General features: G+C 39.6%; 1 protein-coding gene across 3 annotated transcripts in view; it reads left to right on the top strand.

The window, feature by feature from the left end:
• Positions 1-23,703, top strand: part of TRAPPC8 (trafficking protein particle complex subunit 8) — a 115,953-nt gene that overhangs the window by 63,195 nt on the left and 29,055 nt on the right. For 2 of the 3 annotated variants that reach the window (XM_075213467.1, XM_075213465.1), the window contains one exon: positions 3,484-4,384. The exons of the other annotated variant lie outside the window; for it this stretch is intronic. In XM_075213467.1, the coding sequence (XP_075069568.1) occupies positions 3,484-3,718 (235 nt within the window). In that variant the 3' untranslated portion in view covers positions 3,719-4,384. Of the gene's footprint in view, positions 1-3,483; positions 4,385-23,703 lie in introns of those variants that run through there. 3 annotated transcript variants of the gene reach the window in all.

Below are 23,703 nucleotides of genomic sequence, written 5' to 3'. Positions count from 1 at the left end.
TGTGCTGCGTATCAGTTGGTCAATTTCATGGACTTAAATTATAACTCTTCGTTCCAAGCCCTGTTGTAAATCAGCTGGATATTAATTTGATATTTTGTTAAAGACAGCGAGCCCAGCAAACTCCAACGCGTGTTTCGTTATAGGCTTTATCAAGGCAACCCAATGGCATGCCTTGATTGGTCTTAAATAGTGAGGGACACCCCCCCCCCCCCCAACAATGACGTATCCCGCCCAGCCGTGCATAATATTACATCTCGTTATCCTTGAGCGGCTGAAGGAACCGCATATAGCATCCACGGTCCTGCCTCTGTGTATTGCAGATTGGTTGAGTGATGTTGGTAAACAGTGAATGAAAGTAAAATGTATCAATCCCTATAAACATAGGTTTCGTAGAGAAGCACATAAATAATAGAAAGTAATTTCCACCAGAAGAAGAATAAACTAGGTATTGACTAAATTATTGATACCAATAACTATAGTTATTTCATTGTGACACTGTACAAAAACAGCTAATATTATAATGTTCACATCCTATTAACCCTGGCATGCAATTAAAAATATAACGAATAGTAGAAGCGCATAAAGGAGGATAAGCGGTTCTCGGGCCGCCTGCAGGGAATGCATTGAACATTGTCTACTATAAGAAGAATTATCTGAAGAATTCAACAGCGGATTGGCATAGGAATATAGGGACAGCGATAGGGTAAGACTCCAATCAATGGAAATGTTTTTGGGGCTATATGCCTGCCGATGATATTTCCACCTATTCCAATAAAAAACTGATATTGCATTTGGATAATGATTATAGTGTGGTTAAATTGCTGTCTGTTATATTTTTCATTTAGTTTTACAGTCACAGTGCAACTAATCTAGTGGCTTTCCCTCCTTTTTGCACTTCTACTATTTGTTTTATTACTATGGTCTATATATAGGAGTTGAATGTACCTATTTACATTGGGGAGCGCTCACTACTATTTTAATATTGTACAATTAAAAATATGCCTATTACAAAGAGCTTATAATAACTCATATTATAGAAAAAAATCTATTAATAAAAATTAGAAGTAAATCCATGAATATTAAATTAGTGATAACATAATTAACTTGAGTGTAATAAAAAAAGATTAGCATTAATATAAGAATATAATGTAATTCATAATAAAGCTGCCAATTAATGAAGTGAAAAATGAGGGAATCAGAAGATATAGAAAAGTCTCCTTTTGAATGTTAACAAGTATGTGGGTAAACCTCCACTCAGATATTAATAAAACTATATACATATAGAGCGGTTATCACTCGGTGCGGTGGAGTTTGACCTTTTAAAAGGGCAAATGTGCCTTCATAACAGAGCCTTTTTTCCTCTATATTTTGTGTGACATTTTTTCTGGATGTTGTCAGGTCACCAAGATATGTCCTTAGAACATTATATGATTCAACGTCTGTTGATCATCTGGTCCTCTATGATGATTCTAAAGCGGTTGGCTGGCAGCTGAACAGATTATAGTTAGTTGGATTATTTTGTTTTGTCTCAATTATACTGAAGTTGGAAACATCTCCCTTAAATTGTGAAGACTCATTTTATCAGATTGCTACATGCTTCGACTAGGAAACTGTGTTGGACAGACACTCTATTCGGTTCATTCTTTTACAGGGTTTTTATGTCTCAGAACACCAGTTTTGCTTGTTGTGTGCTGTGCACCGCTACTCTGTGAGCATATCCACCCAGAGGGGCAACTTTGGGATGTCCCCATGGTCATGTCCCTCAATTGGATGAATACTTACATTAAATACTATTTCCAAATCCATTAAGGGACACCGAGTGGTTGACTCCTTTACTCTAATGTTGACTGTTTTCATGAGGATTTTTGTTTCTGTTATGTTCTCTTCATTTCTGTCCTGTTGGACTGTAAGTTAACTACATGATTGGGATATAGACAAGGAAGAGCAAAAGCTATGACATTTTTTAAAGTGCCAATGTTAACTAATTAGAGCACCTATATCCCATGGTCTCAGTGTCCCCCAGTGGATTCAGAGAAGAGGATTACCTGAAGTATAAAAATCACTTTTAATTTGGTCTAACTAAATACACATGCAAATCTTTATTTGGAAACAAGATATATATAGTGCTAGCATAGACTCATATTGAATATGTAGTGCAGTTCTAGAAACAATTCAGTCCGAGTGTTTTATTTGCGCTAGAGACAGAACTTAAGGGGAATATGATCATTTGATTGTCACTATATTCATGACCTGTACAAGAAAAAAACAAAACATAAAACTGCCAACTTGTTTAAGATCTGGTCTTTGCAAACAACGTAACGCCACAAAAGTGATTTAATCTTCTCCTGCAGGAGATTTCTATACAGTAAAAGCATGTCACAAGAACTTGTATTGACATTAAATACATAGTTTAAACAAAAGTGCTGGTGTTTTCAGAATAAAGCAGAAAATACAGGTCACTGCGATTTAATAAACACATATTAAAAAATCAGTTATGTAGATCTTTAAGATATTTTTTTTTTTTTTTCTTTTCATGTTTGGAATTTAATTTCATTTACATAACATCAATTTCAGTCAATACTTTACCCACTAGGTTTTGGTTTTTTTTAGAGTATGATGCTGGGTTTTGCCATACAGAATATCTAGATACAGACACTGTTAACCCTTGTTGGTATATTTTTTAGTTCAAGATTTCTGGTCAGCGTGTGGTATAGGCAATCTCAGTGAAGCAATGACAAGAGTTTGGGAGATCTTTAAGCTACTCCCTAGGGACAATACTTTCATACTGGGGAGAAGAGTGTTGGTTTATACCATTTATAACATTTCATATGCTGTGTAGAAAATTATGATCTGCAGTGAGAAGTTTCCATGAGGTCAAAAGAGACTCGAAAGATATACGTGAGCACAATCTCTAAAAATCCAGTGGGTAAAGCATTAACTCAAAATGCTGTGCAAGTGGAAATTCCTAAACATCTGTGTATAGCAATAGTTTATCCCCCTCTTGGGGTAATTTGAATTCTTTGTTTCAGAGGAAGTAAAAACATCTAAATAAGGGCCAAAATCTTGACAATTTTTTATGGTCTTTCTTGTGAAAACTACATGTTTATTTAGTTTAGTCCTTTTTCTCTCCTTTATAATGTTGTTGTGTCTGCAGTATGCTTCTTTGAATAGTCTTCTGTATATTATCCTCTAGAGTCTATTTTCATGGTTGCAAATATTGAATATTCTTAGTGAGAATACTTCCTTTCTCTTAACCTGTGTACTTAAAAGCTGCTCATTTTACTAGGTGATAATAAACTCTGAAAGAGCAATTGGCATTTTGAATACAGCATTGACATCTGTAATGATGAGTGTAAATATCTAAAAACAAACAGTTAATTCCATGTACAATCAAGAAAAGAAAACCAAATTCCCTTCACATATAAACATGGTCCTCAATATAAGGTCATATTGCTGAACTTTATTATTTATTTATTTTTCCAGCCCTGAAGCGTTAGAAATCCATGGTTCTTTTACTTGGTTGGGGCAGACCCAATACAAATTTCAGTTGAAAAGTCACGAAGTGTTCAGTTTGCATCTCAAAGCATGTTTTGTCCACACTGGAATCTACAACCTTGGGACTCCAAGAGTGTTTGCCAAGCTGGCCAACCAAGTCACACTTTTTGAAACCAATCAGCAGAACTCCATGCCAGCACTCATAGTCATAAATAGCATTTGACTGCTTAATGCTAAGGCAATATGGATCAATACGTAAATCTCCACGTTTTTGGGATGATTGAAGCATTCAACAAGTTCCTCCTCAATATCTAATGCGCAAGAGATTCCATAGAATCGAGTAGTAAACATTAAGACTGTCAACTTCATATTTCTTTATGCAACTTGGAACAGACAATTCACCTACTTGTTCTGTACAGTTAACTCATTTTAATTGTATCAGAGAAAAGGACATTTCCTCATACTAACTCAAAACTAAATGGTTTCAAATGTGGTTCAGAAGTTTTTTTTGAATTCAATATAACTATTGTCTTTAAACACCTTCATGTTGGGTATTAATATAATTTTGGGTTTCCAAGTTTTTTTTTTTCCATAACTAGATTTGTTTGGGAGTGTTTTACACTTTGAATACACTTACTGTGTGTAAGCAAAAGCTACATCTATTGGATATTTTGCATTGTATTTGTTAGCAGTTTGATTCATTTCAATACTGAATGCACTAATTTCCTCAACCATTTGTCATTCAAATTTCGTTATTCCAATTTATGTAACTTTGTAACCTGTAACAATTCAGTTGATCGCCTCAATATGATTAAAAGTCTGCTTTTCAATAAATGATGTATTATATTTATAACAAATGTATTGTAAATAGAATAAAACATACACCATATTTGCTGTTTTAAAGACTTTTCTTGCATATAATAGGATGTATCAAGGGTCATAATATATACTACTTGTTAAGTATGTTAATAATCTAAAATAATGTACATTAAAAGTTTTAACAAGTCTGAGTAAACAATTGTAATATTTTTTACTATATTTGTCTTATTTTTTATAATGCACATAAATGAATCTGATTTTTTTTTTTTATAGAAAAACTTGATATATGCATTTAAGGTAATAACTAAAAAATATATAGATATAGAGATATAGAGATATATATGATATTCTACTTCATAACTTATTAAAAAAGTTAAAAAAACAAAATATAACTAAATTATGTTAAAGGCGTTTATCACCTCACATTTTGTGGTAGAATGTGGGTATGTTTTGCTTGAGTGAGCCACTCAATTGTGCCAGTGCAATAGGCAGTCGTGTAGTGTCACCCACCCTTTCTTTGTACTTACCTTCTATAATGCACATAGATTTGGCTATCATCATGTTATAGTGGATCTTAAACATAGTCTTCACTAGCACAATGAACTTTTTCAGAATGTATATGGTCATCATGTGCTAATAATTGTCACCTGTACTCTATTGAGATCAATAAAGTATGCATAATTCAAGATGCAAAGGAACAGCTATGAAAATCAGCTTCTAGAACTGAGCACTGCCAGTTGAAGGAAGCTATCAAATAATATATGATTATCACATGGTCCATTGGCTCATTGGATTGTTGTGTACATCATTCATTGTTTTTCAAAGGAGAAAAAAATCCTGGTGACAGGCCAGTATTAAAGTGCCTGCCTATCATCTGAACTGCTCATTGCTCTAAAAAAATGTACTGATGGGAGGTACACTGTATAAGGGTAAATAGGATTGTGATATTTTCAGATCCAGGGATTGAGATCTTGGGGCCTCTGTTGGTCCCTTTTATGATATTTGCTGCCATATATGGAACCACAAAATTCACATTTTTGACCTAGTCCTTCTGAAGTTGAACTTTACTATAGAATAAATTTAAAAACTATGGTCCACACATTTGAAATTCTGAGTGCGCTGACTTATCTAATGAAGTCTTAAATGAAGGACAAAATGAAAATTGACAGATCAAGGCTATTTTATGCTTGTGTAACATGTTTTACAAATTGTTTAGCTTATTGTGAGTTCTATAAGAATTTTTCTCTATCCTACCACTGGGGGACACTGCGTTACATTGGGGTATAGTAGGTGGGACTTGAGTTAGGCACTTATAAACTTATTTGTTTCCCTGACTCCTTCCCCACTATGTTCCTCCTCTGTAGCTGACTTCAGTTGTTGTAAGTGCCTTCTGGAGAAAGGTCACTTCTGTATAGGCTTCTGCCTATACTTAGTTTAGCATTAGGTTTTCCTGTTTTTATTTTTGTTCCTTTTCAGGTGCAGCGCTGGACTCCATGCCAAGACCCAGAGGAGTGAATAGTCCCGGGGATTCCTTCACTCTGAGTTCCAGCGCAGGTAAGCAGCTCTTAAGCACGCTTCCCTCGCACCTCTGCCGGCAGTCTGCTCGTTCTTTCTAGGGGTAAAGGGGCCATGTTTTATTTGCAAGTATGCCTTTAAAGGCAGCTTTATTTGGGGCATATAATTATTATATTCAGCATTATAGATGGCCGCAGCCACATTTAAACAGGCGGGCGGGAGTGAAGGTGTCTCTGCCTCTCCTCCCCGCCCGCCCGACTTGCCGGCAGCCTCCTTCCCTCCTCCGCCCCTAGACAACGAGCAGCGGGGGAGAAGGACAAGAATCTCTCTCTCTGGAGGCAATTACATTCGTCAGTGAGACCGTACGCACCCTGGGCATGGCAGCGCGGCGGTTCTCACTTTCCCCGACTGCAGCCATATTCTGTATATGGGCTGAGCGGTGGTGAGCAGAGGCGGCCATGTTAAGGGAGGGGAGTACACCTCCCGCTCTCTCTCTCTCTCCCTAATGGCGCGGACGGCGGCCATCTTGGATCCGGAGCGCACACATCAAGTGCATGCTGTTCCTGACTCTGCCTCTCTTCACCGGGTAATGTGGTATTGTTTTTAATTATATTTTTAAACGATTGTCAGCCTGTTTGCCACACAGTCAGGACCTTTCTTTCAGGATCCTGTGACTGCTGTATATATTATAGGATTACCTATTAGACAATATGGTAGTTTCCTATCCTCCTGTGACATATTTTGCTTTTCGGGCAGATATACATTGATATGGGAATACATATCTGTATAATATTCCATATGTTGACTGGGGATGGACTTTTTCCATAAGTCTGGTAAAGGGAGTTCCGTATATATACAATCCCTTTTGCTACGTATAGCCTGTGTTCCCAAGTATTGTGGTTAACTTTTATACAGTTTTCCAAATATGCGGTATGTCTCAGGAATTACCTAGGGGGTAATAATCAAGCTGTTTTATATGATCTACATTATTTATGTGGCACAAAAATAATATACAGTGTTATCCCGTGGTAGGCTGGTTGGCCTGTATTGCAATGTGTATATGTGTGCGTAAATGTATATATGTATGTGTACATCAGGAGCTGGGGCTCATTTGATGTATACACTGTTTTGATTACATGGTGTTGTGGGTTTAGTCTCCCTAATAGCACATATATATATTACCTGTTTAAAAGATAGAACAGATTTATTCTGTGTCTTTTTTTCTTGCTGTTGTATCAGGTTACAATAGGTGAGTCTTCCAGGAGTAGAATACTCGCTGGTTGGCACACTCAAAAATTTATATATATGTATTTATATATATCTATATGTATATGTGTCTTCAAAATAATTGTTAGGCAAAGTAACAGGAAATAAGATTGTCTACCATTTCCTTATGTTTTCTAATGGATCAACTGGGAAATAGGAGTGACATTATATATGTGCGAAATGTAATTTTTAAATTATCTTTTCCACAGCCTAGCCCGAATGCCTCAGCACAGACTGCGGGGCTAGGGTCTACAAACAGGGTGCTCCCATTTCGGTGTCAGCTGTTTTGCAGAAACAGGTCTGGTCTAAATCACTGTCGCGAACACATTAAGGTGATTTTTAAGTTCGAAATGGTACGTGAGTATACCCTTTTTCATGCTTCTACACATGTTTACACTGTGCTGGTTAAGCACCCACACAGCTTATATCTGTCAGCTAACACAGAAGCGGCATTACGCTGTTCAGGTATAAAACCATCCAGACAAAGATGCTGTTGTTCACCATCTTCCACAGATGGAGAGGATTTTATCTTTGACTGTTACCACAGTCAGAATAAGGATGTAGTTCATTCCTCACCAGAGGATGTCTATCTCCATCTTATTTTACTATCAAGAGGAATATTCTTGCTGATTACACTCACGAGGTGGGTAATCCCAACTTAAACTGTACACAGTTTTCGCATTTGCAAAACAGTCTATACTTGGTTTTCAATTTTCAACCTAAGCCTTAGTGACACCCTAGTTGGGAAAATGTTTTACCTCATATCTTAGACTCGGTGTCTGTCTTTAGTCAAAGACCAGGTAAACAGTAATAGACGGGCTATATTTTCACATTCCCTAACTCTCCAGAGTCAATACAAGGGAAGTAATCCCTGTTGGTGACAATCCTGTGGCTCTTCAGTTCTCTTATGCAGCTGTCCCCGGCGGGAGCAGACAAAGAAGTCGTCCTACACAGAGCAGGGGCTGGTAAAGGGTTTTATCTAGTGGCTTTCGGACAGAAGAAGTGCTCTAGCCTTTATTTACATTAAGGGTTAATGGGGTGGTTTGTATTCACCCAGCAGCATCATAGCTGGTAGGCATACAGCTTTTCAGCTATGATACCAATAGTTAGCCACATGCTTACAGGACTACGTTCCAATATCGGAACTCTCAATTTGCACTATTACAAATGAGTATCCAAAGGCTTCTGGCAGTAGGTGTGCTTTCTTTTTTTTATGTCTGCGACACCAGGCCATGATGTTTTATGTGTTCAATCCGTTCATCCTCTCTGTTGATCTGAGGTCAGGGTGCCACATCCCGAGTCAGGCTTAGCCTTACAAGGGTGGTTATAGTTATGTACTGTGGCAGTCAGGTAAACATTCATAGTTTTGGGGACACTCCCCGGAGGTGGAAGGTATTTATTACATCCAACGCTTGGCTTACAGCTAGATGTTTTCAGCCATAATATTATTCTTGCAGCCTCTCGGCAAGCAGTAGGGCTGCATTATTGGGTTCTCAGGTGGTCACTTTGAGCCTACCCAGCTCTTTGCTTATTCTACCACACTAGAAGCGTTGGCTTTTGCCTTATCTTCTAGATTGGAGTTTTCAGTATCTTCCTACCGAAGAACACGCTCATCTCTCTTCTACACAGTTACAAAATGCTCCTGGCAGAATTTCCTTTCAGTAACAGGAGTTTCTGTTTTGCAAAATAGGATACCAAGTTTCTACTTGTATCTTTGGCTTTCCTTATTCGTAACATCTCCCATGTCTCAACAGGGAGATTTTCATCAAGGGAGGCCGCTTTCCTTGTTTTGGACGTGCATAGCACCCCTCTGCTCTGATTCACTAATTTACCTTTCGGGTGGTGCTTAGTCACAATGTTTTTATTAGTGGATCAGTTGTTCTTCTTGTACAGAGGGTCAGAAAACCTGTAGAGATTTGGTCTCAAAATGCAGTGCTGCTGCATATTTGTAGCACTTATGCAATTCCCGTATCCTAATGCAGGATAAAGGTCGACCTGTGTATGGTCGGAGGGGTGTTCCTTGTGCCATACTATGGGCCAAGCTAGACCAACTTATTATTATTGAGGGCCGAATGCCTTAGCAATCACTTCTTTACCAGGTAGAGTGGGTCACCTCAGGGTAATACCTTTGTGCTCTCCTGGTTAGGTCATAGGGCTCTCTGAGAGGGAGCCCAGGTTCTTTTCACATGTTAACCTGTTTTCTCTATCGGCTCTCAATCTAATGACCCTCAGGTGTATTTGTCCAGAGCCAAGTCGGGTCTCCCTAGAACTTAGGGGGGTGTACAAGAGATTCACAGGTCCAATTTCCTCATGGGGATTCAAGAGTTTCTAGGAGGGGGCACATCCCAGCTAGTGTGGTGGTCCGCCGTGTTTCTCGCAAAGCGGTGTTCTACTGGATTAGGGGACTTGTGTTGTCATCCCTCTTTTCCCGGTTCCAGAGCGGCCTCATCTCTTCGGCTCTTTTTGTTTTCATCATCTGGCTTGTCGCTGTGGCATCGGTTGGCCAACCTTTTGGGCTAGAGAATCCTTGCAGGGAGATGGTTGCTACCTTCAATTCAGCCGTAGAGCTTCTTCCTCAGCTGTTTTCTTTGGGCTAGAAACTATATTCGATTGGTGTAAATTCCTAGAATTTCACATGTCCCACTCAGGAATCTTTAAAAGGTTTTCTTTACCAGCTGGCTTCAATTGGGTCTCCGCCCTACTTTTTTTCAGCGTGCAGCTTCCGTGGCTCTCTGTCTAGCTCAGCGGAAGATTGTTTTGCTTAAGCGGTTTCTTTATGCTCAGCCCACCTTTGGTTGGTAGTAAATTTCCAGGGAGTCTAGTTCTCGTCATCAGGGGGCTTGCTTTGGCCTCCGGTGACTTTCTGAATTAGTTTAGCTGTTAGCTCATGGTATGAGTGCTTCCTGGTATATATGTCGGGCTTATGTTGTTACTCTCTATATGAGTGCTCCCTCAGATATCGCTGAGTTAGTTAAGCCATTTAGCTCATGGAATGAGTGCTCCCTTGTTTATCTCTGAATGGTTTAAGCACTGTATCAGTGCTCCCTTAGATATCGCTGAGTGGCTTAAGCTGTTGCATCAGTGTATATGGTGATCCTTTGGATATCATTGAGTGGATTGAGTTGTTAGCTCAATGCAGGCTGCTCCCTTGGATGTCACATCTCGTAGGGGATCTGGGGCGAGAGTGTGTATGGCTCTTCCTCATTTTCTTGTGCCTCTTCTTTTTGTGTAACGTTTCTCCGATGGGAGATAGTTTGTGCTCTTGTTCGCACAGTTCCTGTTTAGGAATTTAATGTCCTTTTAGCCTCTTTAGCGCTAAAGAGCGTAGGAGGTGGGGCAAGATCCAGGTGGTCTCTTGCCATTGCATCACGACAAACACTCTGTCTGTACCCCTCTGCAGGTTCCAGTGACTTTTACAGTGCACTTTCCAGGATGGTTGCAGCTTTTTGTACGCCATAACAGCGTCATTCAATGGCGCAGTTGTACAGAGTGGCAGTGTCTGTTTCTGCTGCATATTGTTTTCTTTGTTGCATGCCTTTGCATTCACAAATGCAGGGTTTTTGTGCAAAACTGAAGTCCGCTACAAAGGAGGGGCTTAGTGGGGGAGGAGTCAGGTAAACAAACAAGTTTATAAGTGCCTAACTCCAGTCCCACCTACTATACCCCAATGTAACGCAGTGTCCCCCAGTGTAGTAAGATCGGGATGGAGTTGAAAAATTGTCAGTCAAAATTTGTACACCATATTGTTGACAGTCCTTATGTGTACGAGTTCATAATGTCAACACAGTTAAAGTGTAAAATGGGGACAGGGTTCTAAAGTTGACATTGAAAATTTTGACATAAATTACAAGATGTATAACGGCAACTTGTAAAAAAAAAAAATCGAGCAGGGGGAAACCCCCATGTGAGAGAGATATGGATATATATATATATATATATATATATATATATATATACACACACACACTCACTTTTTTATATATTGCCACTGCTAAAAGCTAATTTTGAAGTGGAGCTCTTAAACTCCCACTTTACGCTTACCTCTGCTTCAGGTCATCTGCAGAGCCAGTTTGCACTTCATCTGGCATAGTGGGATCTACACTCCTGAACTCCAGATTGAGGTCTATCACTCACAGCGATCGTAACCCCTGCACACCTCACTTGATATCTGGGTGTGACTTATGCATGTGTGTCAAATGATCTCCAGTGGCCTCACCACCTATGGGGTGCTGTTTGAGTATGGAGGACATCACTCTGACCTAGATAAGACCAAAAAATCCACCTTTTATGTGTGGAATTATTTTTACCCAATCCTGGCAACAGTTATCTAGCCATTTATCAAACCACACCGACAACACCTTTCTTATCAATATCCTCACTAGTGATCAGAGTTAGTTCTGCATTCAAGTTGGTAATGCTAGAGGACTTCTGCCCTATCCAGAATTCCTCTGAAGAATTATTGAGCATTAGTCCCTCTGCTGGTGGATCTTCAACTCAGAAGTATACCAAGAAGAAGACATCAAGTAGTTTACAACAATTGACTGTCAATCAATCCTTTGCAAGAGGAAGCAAGTATGAAAGCTGTCACCCAGTTGCATAGCGGATCACAGACACCATGGCGACTATGCTAGTATCAGATCTGCGTCCAATATCCACAATTAATGCAGCTGGTTTTAGACAGTTAAGGTCCTGTGTCCTCGTTACCAAAATTCCATCACCACACCATTTTCCTAGAAAAGCAATTCCTTGCATCTACCAGAAGGTTCGTAAAAATGTAATTATTGGGCTACAAAATGCCGTTCTGCCCACTGTACACTTAACCACAGATGTGTGGACAAGAGGAACTGGGAAAACTACCCGACAATGCCAGGTATCCTCAATTTGTTTATCAATGGTTTCACTAAGAGACATACCACTGACAACCTGTTAGAAAAACTAAGGGATGTCATTGCAACAAGACTTATCCTGTTTGGACTCTCCTGAGGATATGTCATTTATGATAACGCTACCAATATTGTGAGCATTACAGCTGGGTGAATTCCATCACATTCCCTTTGTTTTGTTCACACAATTAACTTGGTGGTACAGAGCTTTTTTAAAAATAACAGGGATGTGCAGGAGATGCTGTCTGTTGCCTGGAAAATTTCGGGACACTTTTGGCATTCTGCAACAGCATGTAGAAAATTGCAGCAGCTGCAAAAACAATTTATTTTGCCCTGCCACCAACTGAAGTAAGAGGTGGCAACAAGGTGGAATTTCACACTTTTATATGCTTGTGAGGATGGAGGAACAGCGAAAAGCCATCCACTCTTACTCCACAAGCCAAGACTTTGGAAAAGGAGGGGAAGTGCATTTTAGTCCAGCGCAGTGCAGAATACTGTCCATGTTGTGCATGGTGCTGAAACTATTCAAAGTAGTCTCCTGTGAAATGAGTTCAGACCCTGCTACCTTGAGCAAAGTAATTCCATTAATAAGAGTTTTGGAAAATCCGCTTGAGAAATTGGAGATTAAACAAAGCAATTATGCTAAGTGTGTTGGACTTGTAGATCAAGTATGCGCTTTGCCATGACCGAAGAGTTATCAACATCTTTAAATTGGATCGCTACATTTTGCAGACTATGCTTGATCTTAGGTTTAAGAGCTATGTCTTCTCTTTCTTTCCAACTGCCCCCGATCACAAGATCCTGGTGAGCAAGTTGACAGCTGAAGTGACGTGACACGACGGCGTACCCTCCTATTTCTTAGGCTACTGTTGCTAGGAAAAAAGTAAGCTTTTCCAAGAGACCCAGGGATGATGCAGATGAGTCAGCAGAACATTTTCACATCTGGTCTAAAAGAATTGCCCAAAAATCGTGGCACCTCTGCCGTAACTTCACTTGATCCTACTATCAACATCCAAAGAATGGTGGAGGATTATCTTAAGAACAGCATAGAAATAAACACGTCAGACAGTCCCTTTACATACTGGGAAGAAAAAGACAATTTGGAGACCCATGTACAAGCTTGCTTTGCAATTCTTAAGCTGCCCAGCCTTCAGTGTGTACACGGAAAGCATTTACAGCACAGCCAGGAACCTTGTCGGCGATCAGTGTAGGAGGCTACTTCCTATAAATGGGAAAGATGATGTTCATCAAAATTAACTACAAATTCCACGAAGAAGGCCTTTACCGGTAATTACATCAATGTACAGAGCCTTCTGTAATGGTGGACTCCAGCGGGGATGAATTAGTATTGTCTGAGGTTGATGAGAGTGTAGATTGCAGGTGATGGGATCTAGCTGAGAGAAGGAAGCTAGCTGATGCTGTAATGCTTATTAGTATTTTGGGTATAATGGCATGTTGACAATTTTATGTTTTTCTATAGTAAAGTTTCATCTTTATTAGAGAGGGGCTTTTTTCTTTAAAGAGGTAAAAGCTTATTTTGTACATTTTCGTTTTTTACATTTTTGTTAGAGACTTCTGTAATGTTGGATTCCAGTGGGGATGAATTAATATTGTGTGACGATAAGACTGAGGATGACCACAAAATCTTGCCATTGTAGAGTTCATTGACAGCACTGTTGGCTTAGTTGCCTTAAGCCCATTGTTAGCTTGTTTTGTGGGGGGCCCAAACAAACCAAGCACTTCAGACACAAAGTGGCACTCCTTGTCGCTGAAGTGCTTGGTTTGTTAAACTGTATATGTCCTTTTTAATAACCAACATAAGGGTGTGTGGGAGGGCATAAGGACAATTCCATCATGCAACACTTTTTTTTTTTTTTTTTTTTTTTCATGACACTGTTGTGTGGCACTGGTAATGTATCCTAGGTGTGATATAAACTGCTGTGTATTTGTGCCATTGCTCTAACCAACCTCTTGCTGCAGTCTTACAGTTCATTGGTAGCACTGTTAGCTTAGCTGCCTCAAGCCCATAGTTGGCTTGTTTTGTGGGGGCCCAAATACACCATGCACTTCAAACACAAAGCGGCACTCCTTGTCGCTGAAATGCTTGCTTTGTTAACCTGCTACTCCTTGTGTTTGTGTGAGTTTGTTAAAGCTTTTTAACATATGGGTGGGTGTTGGGTACCAAGAACAATTCCATCTTGCACCACTTTTCTTTTCTGCCACTGCCATGTGGCTATGTTTTCTGGATGCAGGGGCAGGCTGGCCAGGAGGGCATGTGCCACAGTGGGCTAGCTTTTGGCTGGGTCACTGGGCCACCAGCATTATTTTTCCATTAAAATGCTCCTGCTCAGTGGAGTCTTGCGCCCCTGCCCCCCCCCCGGGCTAAAATTTGGCAGCCCTCTCCTGCCTAGATGTGCTATGAACTGCCGTGCGTTTGTGTTGTTGCTCTATCGCTTATCATCCAGCCAGCTTGCTGCAGTCTGTGGCCGAAAGTGTATGGAAATTATATTGTGACCTGGGAGGTAGTTAACATTGATTAGAAATTACTGTTACTGAGGTTAATAATAATGTAGGAACAATAAAAAAACTATTTATGTAATTTTAGCATATTTTAGCAATTTTTTTTACAAAATACAAACTTAATACAGAACTAAAACACAGGGATCAGTGAACATCTCTAATTGTAATACCCAAACTCCTCTTAACTAAGTCAAGCCCTAAGGACTCTTTATTCCATAGTTATAGTCCCAAGTAGGAAATACCTATTTGACGGCCATCACTGCAACTGCTCAAGTTAAAGCCACATACAGATTTAGTGGTACATGACACAACAATGTCTCCTCCCTCAGTTTCTTTGGAAAATGCAGCTGGCAAAAAGCTTAGCTTTCCCAAGACACCAAGATGTCGGCACAACATTTTGAAATTTGGTCTGGTGTAAAAGAAATGCCCAAAACTTGTGACAGCTTTGTCGTACAATGAACTACAAATTCCACTGAATTGTTTTCTTTCAAAGTAAAGAACAAAATAATAGTGACACGCAGAAACCAACCCTATATACTATTTAAATGAGCGAGACTACAGGTATTTCAAGATCTGGCTCAAACAGCCATTGCAAAACAGCATTTTCTGATATATACAACTTGCGCTCTCCATTCAGAGATACAAGTATAAATGAGGCTTTCCCTTTAAACTAATAGTAGGTATGGGAAACAAACTTGTAATTCGAGACCCCAGAGGGGGTAAAGATCTACTCTTCATCCTAAGTTACTTCCTCCCGCATTTGAAGGAACGTATTAACACCGCGTACTCCACAAACTATTCCCAAGTAAATAAATAAGAGGTTTGCCTGATGAAACAAAAGATTTCATGGTTCATTTACCTACTTTAGAAATTGCTGATCTCATATATTACCGAACATTCACCTTTGACAAGATTTTATCTCTGTAAATTGAGGAATATTACTTTAATTTACTGTCTGATAATCATTAAAACAATTTATCACCTTGTTACTGGTATTGTAACTGATGAATGTAACAGATATCTGTTCTTTGTTAGCTTGTTAAACTGTATCTAAAGCTTCATCTTTGTCACACTTGCAACCATGCACAATGTTGTTATGTTTGTTTATAATTGTTGCTCACATTTTTTATGTTGGACTTTCTAGTGATCACCAACCCCTCTATATTATCTTCCCCTTTGATTCTTGAGAAGCTAATTACCTTCCTGAACTCTCCCAACATACTTTTATTTACTTACTTTGTGGGTGATTGGTCTCATAAGCCACGAGGGTAACAACCCCTTGCCCCCTTACAATTGAAACATTAAAATACAAGAAAAGGTAATATACACCTATTTTACTCCCAGCTCTGAGTTCACAACTTTTACATACTTGCTGCAAACTATTCATTAGCCAATCCCTCATTGTAGAGGATTCTGAAAATTGTCTTGCCCGTAATTACACCTATACTTCTTAATCCCTATATCAATTGATAATTCAATATATGTAAAAGTATTTTTTATCTTAGCTAGCGACAAAATCTTTTTGTATAAGCCCAACTACCTCTAAAAAAGCCCTTCAATGTTCTCTCGTTGAACATTAAAAGGCTAAACTCTCCTCAAAAAAGGTTGTTGTTATTCTCTATCATTTACAAATTACATGATATATTATTCTCTTGCAGGAAACTCACTTTAAGAATTCAAATAATTCTTTACTCTCCTCCAAAAGGTTCGCAAACATTCTACTTCTCCTATTTGCTGAAGCACATCAGATAGGTAATTTTGTTTTACAAAACGGTACCTTTTACTTTACGATTGTAGAACATCAGAACATCACAATAGTGAATATATATGCTCCTGATGTAGGCCAGCTTATCACACTACATTTTTTTGCATATCTACTTAAATTACATAGTCTTGATTTTCCTGGGTGGTGACAATAATAATAATTTAATATTATTTTGCAAAAGCACATTGCTAACTTCAGTCTTTTTGACACTGTGACATGGGTAGGGGAACAGGTGTCATCACCTTGAGTTGATTGTGGTGTGCAGCAGCTGATAAACACAAGTCCAAGATTTTAGGTACAACTGACCTCAGCCAGTTTTATTGAGCAAGAAAATAAAAAACCTTCAACAGAACCACATTGCCTGTCCGTCACTAACTATATACAAGTCACTCCTGACTAACAAACTAAAACAAAGCATAAGACGTTCCAACATCAGGTTTCCTCTTCCTTCTCACGCAGCCTCTGCAGTCGTCCTGCCAGCCTGATCAGGGGATTTCAGACAATGGACCACAATTTGCATGTGAATAGTTTAGGCGGTTTGCCGCTGAGTTGGAGTTTGTACATGTCACATTATCTCCGTGCCGTCCAAAATCCAATGGTAAGGTTGAATCGGCTGTCAAGATAGTGAAGAATCTATGCAAAAAAAGCTGACAGTGACAATACAGACATGGAAGACCATATTGCATTGAAGGAACAGACTAACAGAAGGTATAGGAAGTAGTCCAGTGCAGCGCCTGCTGTCAAAGAGATTTAAGACACCCTTGACAGTTGCCAACACATTACTTCAGCCAAATTTGTACCAGAGAAACTACAGCAGAGGAAGCAGATTTAAAAATTGGGATATGATTCCATAGCCAAGGAACTGCCGGAACTTTACATTGGCAAAACAGTCCGGATGAAGCCCCCTCCTGGAGATCGCATAGGCCGCTGGAGACTAGGTTCCTGTGTGGGGAGGTTGCACCACGCTCCTATATTGTGGACGTGGAAGGTACTCTTTACAGGCGCAATTGTGTTTTGCCAGACATTCTGCTCCTAGCCTGACAGTGGTACTACACAGTCCAGTGGCGCCACTATCGGGTCAGGAAGGTAAAAGACCACGTTATTATACCAGAGAGCTGCCAGAACAAACACATGGTACATTCAACTATGGCAGAGAATTACACACACACCATTGTGGATTTCTCCGTACAACTCATCAACACCTATTAAAGCAGACAGACCCCTGCCTGACTGAGCACTGATTATTTCCAGAGTGGGCGTCAGTTATCGACCCCTGACGGACTCAATTTATAGATGTATTGTAGAATTTTAGCTGTTATAATACACAAAAAAAGATGTTACAGATGTTATCCTTGTGTCTGGCCCCACCCTGTGGTGCAATGTTATTGGTTAATATTACCAGACTTTACCTTTGACCTGGATGTGTTCGAGTTCTGTTTCTGTTTTAACATGGCTACAGTCAACTGTGTGTGAGTCCTTACTGCATGCATCAGTAACAAGGGTCTCCTCTGACATAATTTTTGATAGTGGCCCCTGCCTCTATTTGGATTTTTTACACGTTCCCCTCCTGTGACTTGAAGCCCCTTAGGATCACCATTATGAATCAAGGAAAAATGTTTGGATACGCTATGTGTTTTGAAGGCATTTTATTTATATATATATATATATATATATATAACATTTTTTCTATGTTCCCTGACATTTTCCTTCAAACTCCTAGTGATCCTACCCACATATTGTACTAAGCAGGGGCATTCCAATACCCTTATAACATAAATTAATTCACAGTTGATAAAATCATGAATCCGAAAAATTAATTTGTTCACAGAAGAGGTAATATACAATGTTTCCTATTGATATTATTATAATCACAGAATAAACAAATCGATTCACCACATTTAAAGAATATCGCTGGGCAGAGCCGTAAATTCTAGCACCTGGGTCGAGAAAGACAAAGGCCGCCCCCCAAAGCCCTCAATTTTAACCAAATGAACGTAAAATATTCCTAAACTGCTCCACCCCTTCAGTGTTGCTCCCTGGGTGTTCCCACCTATTGCACAGCCCTAGTTATGGCCCTGCCGCTGGTCCATTTAGGAGCCAATTCCTATCCATTGAATTTTGTGTCTCTATTATTGTCTTAATCTTATTATGAGCCAGTAAAGATTCTATGTTGGCATTATTTCTAAAATTATTCTTGGTTTACCTCTCAAAATATTTCCATACAAAATACAGTTGAAAGGGTAGACACTCCTAGTTCATTATATCCATATATGTTCCCATTAAAATCACTCCCATTAGTAACTTAAATTAAAAATGACTAGGCAGTAACTGGCAAAATATTTTTTAAAATATAAAGATAAATGAAAAAAGTAGAATGTGTTAATTAAAAATCGCTTATCAGTCCTTTAGATGGGCTAGCAGAAAAATTTCAGGGAGCTGAAAACTAAGTGATGAAGATAAAAACACTTTAATATACTATGTTTCTTAGGAGCATGTGTTTCACAGTATATCTATTATTTATATGTATCTTCATAATAATAAAAAATAAGAGATTTTTATATGAAATTGTGTCCTTTCTTAGTATTTCACACGTATTCTTTATCTTGTCAACACCTAATCATATTTGTTCAAAAGTTTACTTAATTTTGATTAAATTTTGATCTAAAAGGAACCCAATTATCAGTGATAGTATTGGCTCTCCCAGTTTTTTCACAGGCATTTGGTATTTCAGATTCGGGGACTAATAAAGTCTCTTCTCAAATTGGTAGCAAAATCAAGGGTTTCCTTGAGTAGAAGATAAATATAGCCATGTAATGTCAAATTAGACATCCTCATCTGTGCTTGATTTAAAAGCCTGAGTCTCTAGAGCATTTTCTTCTAAGCCAACTAAGTTGTTCCTTAGGAATCTACGATGTTGACTTTAATAGTGTAGTTTCAGTATTATCATTTGTAGTAATAATATCATTGCCCTGTATTGAGAGATTAAGATGAATATTCATTTATAAAGTTATATGTGAATGAAAAGGTTTTTATTGTTTTACTTTAGTACTTCACGTGCCGTCCAAAACAACCAATATCGCACCAAGGACTCCAAACAAAGGCAAAACAGGCTGTTTGTAGGTGGATATTCTGTACTAATATAACCCCATGATCTGAATTACAAGTTGTTAAATCATTGACTCATATGGCTTCCTTTAATGATTACCCAAATGTCTAATATCCTTTTGGTGTATCTTATTTGCATACTGTCCATGGAGACTGTAGCTGAAAAATCTCCCTAGCTCATCTCAATGTTCATTGTACCCAGAAGTCTGTATATTTTTGCTTTGCTTCCTTGTTATGTATTTCATTAAACATTTATAACACCTTTTAAAACATTTTAAATATTCTATGCATTTATTGCCTCTCCTGTATTTCTTGCAGGTTTTTCTGTAATCCTTCTTCCCATGCACATTTTATGGCTTTATGACATTTGTGGGTGAATATGCCCTAATTTCATTTATATGCATAAATTTCCCCAACGCTTATACATTTAATAATTGATAAAACTACTCAAAGTTGAATATACAGTGATTGAATGTAGTAACATACTCTAAATTATGTATCATAATATAACATTTTATTATAATTTTATATGTATTACAGTAAGGTAACAAAAAAATACAAGGTCTCACACAAGTTATAAAATGACCTTGCATCTACTTGTCAAGTTAAAAACAGATGTATGAGTATCATATAAGAATGCATATGATCTATATACTCCTATTATTATTATTTATTTGTTAGGTGCCACAAGGTATCTGCAGCGCCGCACACAATACTGACAGTAGACTATACAGGGTGAAACCATACAGAACAATGAACAAAAAGTACCAATACTTCAGAAACTCCGGCCAGTCATATGCAGTAAAGATGGAGCGGAAGAACAGCTATGGAGACAGAAGGGGAGGGAGCCCTGCTCATACGAGATTACATCCTAAGGGAGGGTAAACAGACCAGGCGCAAGAGGAACCAGTTGAGGCAAGAGGAGAGAAGGGAGGACGAGCTAAAGGGAGGAGATGGGGGTTAAGTAGATGTTTGGTAGGCTTTGAGGAATAGATGAGTTTTGAGTGCACATTTGAAGGAGCACAGAGTAGGAGACAGACGGATGGAACGAGGGAGGTCGTTCCAGAGAAGGGGGGCTGCACGGGAAAAGTCTTGGATTCTGGAGTGGGAAGAGGTGATAAGAGTGGAGGAGAGGCGGTGGTCGTTGGCAGAGCGCAGGGAGCGGGCAGGAGTGTGAATGGAGAGGAGATTAGAGATATAAGGGGCAGTAGAGTTGGAGAGAGCCTTGTAAGTGGTGGTGAGGAGTTTGAAAAGGATTCTGTAGGGGAAGGGGAGCCAGTGTAAGGAGAGGCAGAGGAGGAGCGGCGTGAGAGGAAGATGAGTCTTGCGGCCGCATTGAGTATAAAGCGGAGGGAGGAGAGACGGGAGTGGGGGAGGCCAGTGAGGAGGAGGTTACAATAATCGAGGCGGGAGATGAGTGCATGGATGATAGTTTTGGCGGCATCCTGAGAGAGAAAAGGACAGATGCGGGCAATGTTGCGTAGTTGGAAGCGGCAGGCTTGGGCAAGGGAATGAATGTGGGGGGCAAAAGTGAGAGAGGAGTCGAGGGTGACACCCAGGCAGCAAAGTTGGGTGACAGAGGAGATGGTGGTGTTATTGACAACAATAGAGAGGTCATGGTGGGATGGGAGTCTGGGCAGAGGAAAGACGATGAGTCCAGATTTAGAGATATTGATTTTGAGAAAGCGCTCGGACATCCAGGAGGAGATAGCGGAGAGGCAGTCGGATACCCGAGCGAGGAGGGTGGAGGAAAGATCAGGAGAGGAGATATAGAGTTGAATGTCGTCGGCATAAAGGTGATACTGAAGACCGAAGGAGAAGATGAGAACACCAAGGGAGGAAGTGTAGAGCGAAAAGAGTAGAGGTCCAAGAACAGAGCCCTGCGGGACTCCTACGGGGAGAGGGTAGGGGGACAAACCAATCTAATATAAGGGTTGGCCTCTCAAACGAGATTGATGAGCAAGTAAATATATTATTATACTGCACTGTTCCTGCATCTTCAAGGGATTTCAATTACCACTAAAGAGCCAGAATGTGTGGATATTGGAAACATTTCTGAATTTTCTCCAGCCCTTTTTACTGCTATAGAATGCGACTACATTTTGTTTCGGAATACTTTATTACTCCTTAATTTTTAAATTATATTCTACTTTTGATTTAGTCAGCAGAATGTATGTAAGAAGGCAGCACGGTGGCTCAGTGGTTAGTATTTCTGCCTCAACAGCACTTGGGTCATGCGTTTAATTCTCCGGCCATGGCCTTATCTGTGTGGAGTTTGTATGTCCTCCCTGTGTTTGCGTGGGTTTCCTCCCATATTTCAAAAAACATACTAGTGTTTGTGTTAGAGAATTTAAACTGTAAGCTCCAATGTGGCAGGAACTGATGTGAGTGGCAAATATTTTCCGTACAGCGCTGCAGAATTGGTGGCACTATATAAACAAATGATGATAAGGCGAAGGTTATAGGTTTTGAGTGTTTGGTAATGGTGGGTACACACTACAAATAATTTCTCCCAATGCGACATCTTTAACGATTTTACCAACAACACAAAATAAAAGTCCCGATCAGCATGTGTGCACACTATACATGTTTTACACGATTTAACTTTAGATCTGTGCTCTTCATCTGTCAACCATCGGCTGAAAAGATTGTGACTCTGCACACTCCATAGAGATCTATGTACACTGCTGGTCGTGAGTGCATACACACTGCAGGATTGTTCCATCATTGAATGACATTTTTAGTCCGGTTTAAAAATCATATGAAACAATACGATGTGCTTTGGAGCGATAATCGTTCATTGTTGCACACTAATGCGTTATTGGGCCGAACGGTCGTTTAACATGTGATTGGCCCGATAATCATCTGAAAACACTGTAGTGTGTACCCAGCCTAAAGTTGATTTAGAGAAGGAGACACTTGAGGAGTTGTTGCAGATCAGATATTTAAATAAAGTAAACAAATAGTCCATTGAATTGAAAGTTAAACTGAGCTCAGATCCTTAAAAGGTTAGTACACGGGCATGAATTTTATTGATGATTGTTTAGGCTAATAAAATATACTTGTAAGAATTAATAATTTAACCAATCATGCACATTGCAGAAATGCATTAATAGACACTTAGAATAAAAAGATGGTAGAAACTTATACAATCGGTCCATTCCATCAAGCAACTGTCAGGTGCCATCCCTGCACTTCAGCTATGTGCCAGGGATGGACGCCTGTCTGTTCTCACTGATAGTGTCCCATTACATAGCAACGGAATGCTCTTCCTGATACCGGGCGGCCAAGCTGCGCACGCATGTGCAGTGCTTCTCCTGCTTGCCGACGGTTCAGCTGCAGCTGATAGCCTAATCACCCCTGCCTATCAGGGAGCACTTCATTTTATTTAAACCTCCTTCTGGCTGTATGTGGTGCCTGAGTATTGGTTCACCAGCTCCAGCCTTCAGTTCCTGTTCCTGCACTGTGTTTTGGCATTGACCTTTGGCTTTATCCCCGAACTACTCTTGTGTTATCCCTGGTACCATTCTCGTCTATTTGGTTTTGACCTGTGGCTTCCCTCTGACCATTCTCTGCATTATCCTTGGGTACTCTACTCCTGTTCGGCTTCTGACATGGACCATTCGACTATTCCTGTTCCACACTACCGCACTGGTGACTAACCTGGAGAATCCCGACCTGCATACTTCATGCAGCCAAGTCCAAACCTCCTTGTGGGGTCCCTGGTGAATACCAGGGGTGCGTTAGACTCCGCGCCTCCTTGTTTAGTTGTGTCAATACCAGTCGGTAGCACCTCCTGTAGCCCTATCATGACACCAATCATTGCTCATTGAATTCCTATTATACTTTGTTGTGCTGTGCCTTGGAAAAATAAAGCTTCATGAAAGATCTTTGAATACAGGTCCAGCTAATAGCAATACTCCATTATGAGCAAGTTTTCACCTTAGAATCAAGGAGATGTGGCAGGACTAAATACACAGATATGGGGGATCAGCCAAACTGGGCCTCTTTATAGTTTCCAAATAATGGTGCACAAACAGCCCCTGATGGACCACTGATATTATTGCTAATAATAAGACAATTGTTATCCTTAACACTGCATATCTATGTGTATCTAGCAAAATGAAAATATGAGGCATTGGTTCATATTTTGATCAAAACATTCAAGCCTGTATCCCAGCATCAAGGGCACCTCATTATTTTGAATAATGTTAACTATTGACCAATGGCACCAAACCATTAACGCTCTTAATAACCACGTTTGAATTTTAAACAAAATTAAAAAAAACAAAGTGATTCTAAAGCAGCTGTATTCTTCCTCAGTGGGAAAAAAAA

This window comes from Mixophyes fleayi, chromosome 5 (assembly GCF_038048845.1).
Source record: "Mixophyes fleayi isolate aMixFle1 chromosome 5, aMixFle1.hap1, whole genome shotgun sequence".
Lineage (NCBI taxonomy): Eukaryota > Metazoa > Chordata > Amphibia > Anura > Limnodynastidae > Mixophyes > Mixophyes fleayi.
This window is presented reverse-complemented; position numbering and strand designations above follow the sequence as displayed.